Source organism: Mesitornis unicolor, unplaced genomic scaffold (genome assembly GCF_000695765.1).
Source record: "Mesitornis unicolor isolate BGI_N332 unplaced genomic scaffold, ASM69576v1 scaffold39352, whole genome shotgun sequence".
Taxonomy (NCBI): Eukaryota; Metazoa; Chordata; class Aves; order Mesitornithiformes; family Mesitornithidae; genus Mesitornis; species Mesitornis unicolor.
Genome location: NW_010170542.1, coordinates 312 through 4,941, shown reverse-complemented (window position 1 = coordinate 4,941; position 4,630 = coordinate 312). Strand labels below are relative to the sequence as shown.

The 4,630-nt window shown below is 59.9% G+C and overlaps 1 protein-coding gene across 1 annotated transcript in view; it reads right to left on the bottom strand.

The window, feature by feature from the left end:
• Positions 1 to 2,601: 2,601 nt before the first annotated feature.
• Positions 2,602 to 4,630, bottom strand: part of B4GALT7 (xylosylprotein beta 1,4-galactosyltransferase, polypeptide 7) — a 2,332-nt gene continuing 303 nt past the window's right edge. Inside the window, exons 2-5 of the mRNA XM_010179720.1 lie at positions 3,848 to 4,073; positions 3,498 to 3,581; positions 3,244 to 3,348; positions 2,602 to 3,067 (exon numbers count right to left, since the gene is read on the bottom strand). Coding sequence (XP_010178022.1) covers positions 2,912 to 3,067; positions 3,244 to 3,348; positions 3,498 to 3,581; positions 3,848 to 4,073 — 571 coding nt within the window. The 3' untranslated portion in view covers positions 2,602 to 2,911. The remainder of the gene's footprint in view (positions 3,068 to 3,243; positions 3,349 to 3,497; positions 3,582 to 3,847; positions 4,074 to 4,630) is intronic.

Sequence of the window (4,630 nt, the reverse complement as noted above, 5' to 3'; positions counted from 1 at the left end):
TGGGCCTCCAGCACGGCGCCTCTTCCACAAAAGCAACCGGAGGATGAGGGGGCTGCAAGTGGAGCTGAGAAATAGCTGCCAGGCAGCGGGAGAGGAGCCTTTAGCGCTGAGCGAAGTGCGAGGTGCACATATGCTCTCTGTTTCTGCACATCTACGTCTTCGTGAAACCTGCCCGAAACTGTGTCATCTATTTTGAACAGCGCAGGAGAAATAGTTTGATCTGCCTCCGCCAGCCCTGGCTGCGGTTCAGGTACCGGTAAGTGGCCGGCACACAGGTGGCCAATCCCAAAACCTGCGTGATGGACAGGAGCAGGGCCGCTGGGCCAAGCTCTCCCCCCAGCTGACCACAGCAAGAGACATGATGGTGACAGTGAACACCTCCAGAGCAGCGCACCGCGTGTCCAAGCCCACCTGCAGTCTCTATGCTGGCTACCAGGATGGAGAGGCCATGGGGAGCTCCGGGGTATCACTTCCCCACCTCAACCTGGGGCAAGGAGAGGCCGTGAGCTGGGGAGGAGCAGATGCTGGGCCTGCCCATGCCTCGGATGATGCACAGCAGCACGGCCTGATCCTCACTGCTCTGCACCTCCACCTCAACCCCTTTCTCAGGAGGCAGTCCCCCATCCTCCATGGTGCACAGAGCCCCAGGCTCCTCACCCAGCTCCAGAGCAGCACAGAGACCAGACAGCACCAGACCTCTCCAGACACCCCATCCTACTGCCCTACACAGTACATGAACCCCACACTTGGCTCTGATGCTTTTGCCTCCCTCATCCCAGCATTCCTCCCCGGAGGTGCCACGTCCCCAAGGGCTGCTTGGCTTCCCAGGATGGCGACAGCTTCTGTCTGGGGACATCTGAAGGCACCCAGCAAGGCGACTGCTCCAGGAAGCACCAGGCAGGGGGACAAGGACAGAAGGGGGCCAGGAAACAGGGAGGGCCTGGTGCCAGTGCTGGAGATGGGGCTGAACAGAGGTGTACGGGCTGCTTGGCTGGGCCTGCTCAGCTTGAGGAGGCAGCAGCACCCAAAATGCATGCCAGGACCCCAGAGCCAGCACAGTGCCATCCCACACACGGCACCATCTGCAAGCCAGCCTAAGCCCAAGCCCCTGCCACTCTGGAGCAGCACAGCACCATTTCGCTCAGCAGCCAGGCCAGGCTGGTGACGGGGGAGAGGAGCCCAGTGCTGGCAGGGGTCTCCCTTGAGAGTCAGTGGTCACCTCTGGGCAGATCAGGGTGAGGAGCAGCAGCGTCCTAGAGGTCACAGCACCCGTTTGCTCCCAGCAGGAGCAGACATGAACCAGGTGCTGCTCCTCGGCCACTGCTCCTGATGGGGCTTGAGACCTGGGCTCTGAGCAGGGCATACAGTCCCCCTGGCCAGATCCACACATCCCACTTCTCAGCAAAAGGTGCTGGTGTGGCTGGTTTCTACCAAACCCAAACAACTGGCAGCCCCCAGGGCCCTTCCTCCCCCGCTGGGATGTTCCCAGCTTCCCCAGCTCCTGGGTCCAGCACTGCAGAGCACACAGACACGTTTCAGCAGCCGGAGGAGGATATTTACCTGCTCCTTCTTCACCTCTCCTGTCCCAGCACACAGCATCAGTGCTTCAGCCACATCCCAAGGGCTGCTCTTGCTCTGACAGCAGCAGGTCCGCAAGTCACTGCATGGGTTGGGCTCCTGGAGACCCAGGGTTTGCAGGGTCACCCCCTGCTCACCAGCACCCCGAGGCTGACACAGCCCTTTGCCCCAGCACCTTCACCCAGACAAGCCACATCCGCAGTGGGCAGCTTCAGCCCACAGCAGAGCCGTTGCCACCAGCAGTGGGGGACCAGCATTGTGATACCCCCAGCAGGTAAATACCCCCTGCCCTGCTGGAAGGGGCAGCCCAGGCCCTTGTCTGGCCATGGGAGGAACTGGGATGGTAAGGCAGGGCTGGGCAGTGAGAAGTGGGTGAGCAGCCTGGGCTCCTCACAGCCTCGCCTCTCCCTCACAAACCCAAACCCTCCTGCTCCCACCTTGAGGGGAGCATCCCTGCCCATGCTCACCCAGGGAAGCTCTCGTTCCCCTCAGTTCAGGTGTGTTAGGGGCAACCATCCCCATTCCTGCACTTTGATCATCAGTGCTGCAGTGGGCCTGGCAGCCAGTCCTTCCCAGGACACCTCGGACAGGGCCAGCACAGATCCCAGTTCCCCTTAGCACTGCTGGGGGGCAGCAGGCTCTCCAACCCCCCAAAAAGGCTGAGGCAGCACATGCCACAGAGGGCAGGCAAGGAAGAGAGCAGCTCAGCCAGAGCTCTCCTCCTTAATCCACAGGAATGAACAGGGACAGAAATCCTGGGCAGAGCTGTGAACAGTGGGGCTTGGGGCATGGCTCAACCCTGACCACTTCCTGCAGTGAAGCAACCACAGCACAGCCCTGGGGGTACCTGAACACAGGCACCGTTTCAGACCTGAAACTCATTTCAGACTGGCTTGGTCTCCAAACCAGGGCAGATTGCCCGTCCAGGGCCAAGGCAGAAATGGGTGAACTGAACACAGTGAGGTGAAGGGAGCAGGAAAAAGGAGCGGTGCGGCGCAGCCCAGGGCATCCACAACTCACAGGTGCCCTGATAGTTCTTTATTGTCCTCTGAGCTGGGTGGCAGCTCAGCCATGTCCAGTGCAGGAAAACTGTCTCCTGCGCCTGTCCTGGGAGGCAGCACCAGCGTCTGCAGCGATGCCACCGAGTCCTGCTCTCAGCCTCCCCTGTTGGTGCCAGCAAAGCCTGGTTCTCGACCTTTTCTGCTCCTCTGCGTCTCGCCAGCACCACCATGCTCGTCCGCTACCAAAATCCTGCCTGCTCCCAGCAGCTTGGCGACAGCCTTGGTGTCTTGGCACCAGCACAGCGCACACAACCGGCACGCAGGGGACGGGCTCAGCCAAATGTGCACCAAGGGGTCTCATTTGTGTCACAGTCCAGCAAGATATTAAGGACGGTGCAGGGGGCTCCGGCCACACTCAGAGCTGTCCGTGACTCGATTCGGTACCTCACGTTGTTCAGACCTCCCTCCCGATCCACCTTAAACTGTTCCTGAGGGAGAGAAACACCATTCAGCCCGCGCTGGCCTCCAGCAGAGGGAGAAGCACCCAGTGCCTGGGGAGGGAACGCAGAGCTGGCAGGGGAGGACTTGAGCAAGGAGGGCTTGGAGCACATGGTGATCACAACCCAAATCTCCTTGGTTCCCCTTGACCACGCTGACGTCTCACCTGCTTCTGCGCAGCGATGCGCTTCTGGTCTCTCTTCCTCCAGGCTGGGTCATGCAGGTGCTGGAAAGTCTCATATCCAGTCGTGATTCCAGAGGGACGGCGAACCTGGAAGGACAGCAAAGCTTCTGTAGGACTACTGGAAAACGTGCTTGTACCCACTGCACCTGCTACTGGAGCAGATACAGCTGGGGACCAGGTGGGGAGACAGGGAGAAGGGGAAATTTCAACCCAGAAGGCCATGGAGCACCCCTTACTTGGAGACCGGCTCCTTTGATGCGTCGATAAAACTCGTCGTCCTCCCGTCCCCAGCCCCAGAAGCGGTTGGACATGCCGTTGCACTGGAACAAGAGGGGCACCATGCTTGCCAAGGTCCAGTTCAGCACAACTCCACACACCACAGAGCAGCAGACACCAGCATCACAAGCCCTGAGTGCAGCCTCCCCTCTCCTGCCCCCACCAGCCCACACTACAGGCTCTGTCCCTGAACCATTTTGATTCATTTTCCCCCTTTCCAAGCACGCAGCTCAAAATGTACAACTGTTCATCAAGACAGTGTCATAGCCCCTGCCCCAAACTGGCAAGAACATCCCACCCATGCGCTCACCAACTCGTAGTGCTGCTTGGTGAGCAGCAGGATGCCGCCCACGTAGGTCTTATAGTGGTAGAGCGGGTGCAGCTCTGGGGATGCCACGTGGAAGGGCCCTGCCTCTGGGAAGCCGTAGTCCAGCTGCTCGTTGAGGGGCAGGAGATCAACGTCGTGCATCGCGATGTAGTCGGTGTCGTTGCCACTCTCCAGGAAGCCCACGTTGATCAGGGACGCCCTGTTAAACCTGCCGCGGGACCGGGGACGCAGTGCTACACACAGCAGCCGCTGCCCCTCCACGTCTGTTTTCCGAGCTCCTCCATGCTAAATGTTAGACTGGTCCCCAAACAGGGACACAGATATGGCTTTCCCTGCCTCCACAGCACTGGGTGCCATGGCTGAAAACTGCCCCCGTTCTCCCTACGCAGGCAGCACACGCTGAGCCCAACGGTGACGCACAGGACTTTGGCCACTGCAGACTCCAAGGGGCTACAGCCCCGAGGCCGGCTGGGGGCTGCACAGCACCCACTGGGGCTGCAGGCAGGCACTGGACAGCGAGCAGGGGGTGAGCGATGGCATTCCCAAACACCCCATGGTATTTCTTTGAACTTCAGCGTCCCCAGATGTTCGAGGCCGTGGTCCTGCAACACTGGGGAGAAAGCTGAAATATCTGGGGGTGAATAATTCTCTTCTTGCTTAGGAAGACAGAAGCAAAATACCACTTTGGCCTTCTATAAGCTCTAGAGCAAGTAAATCTGAGCGGAGCATCACACCCCTGCCCAAACTCCCTGTTGTCCAGGCCCT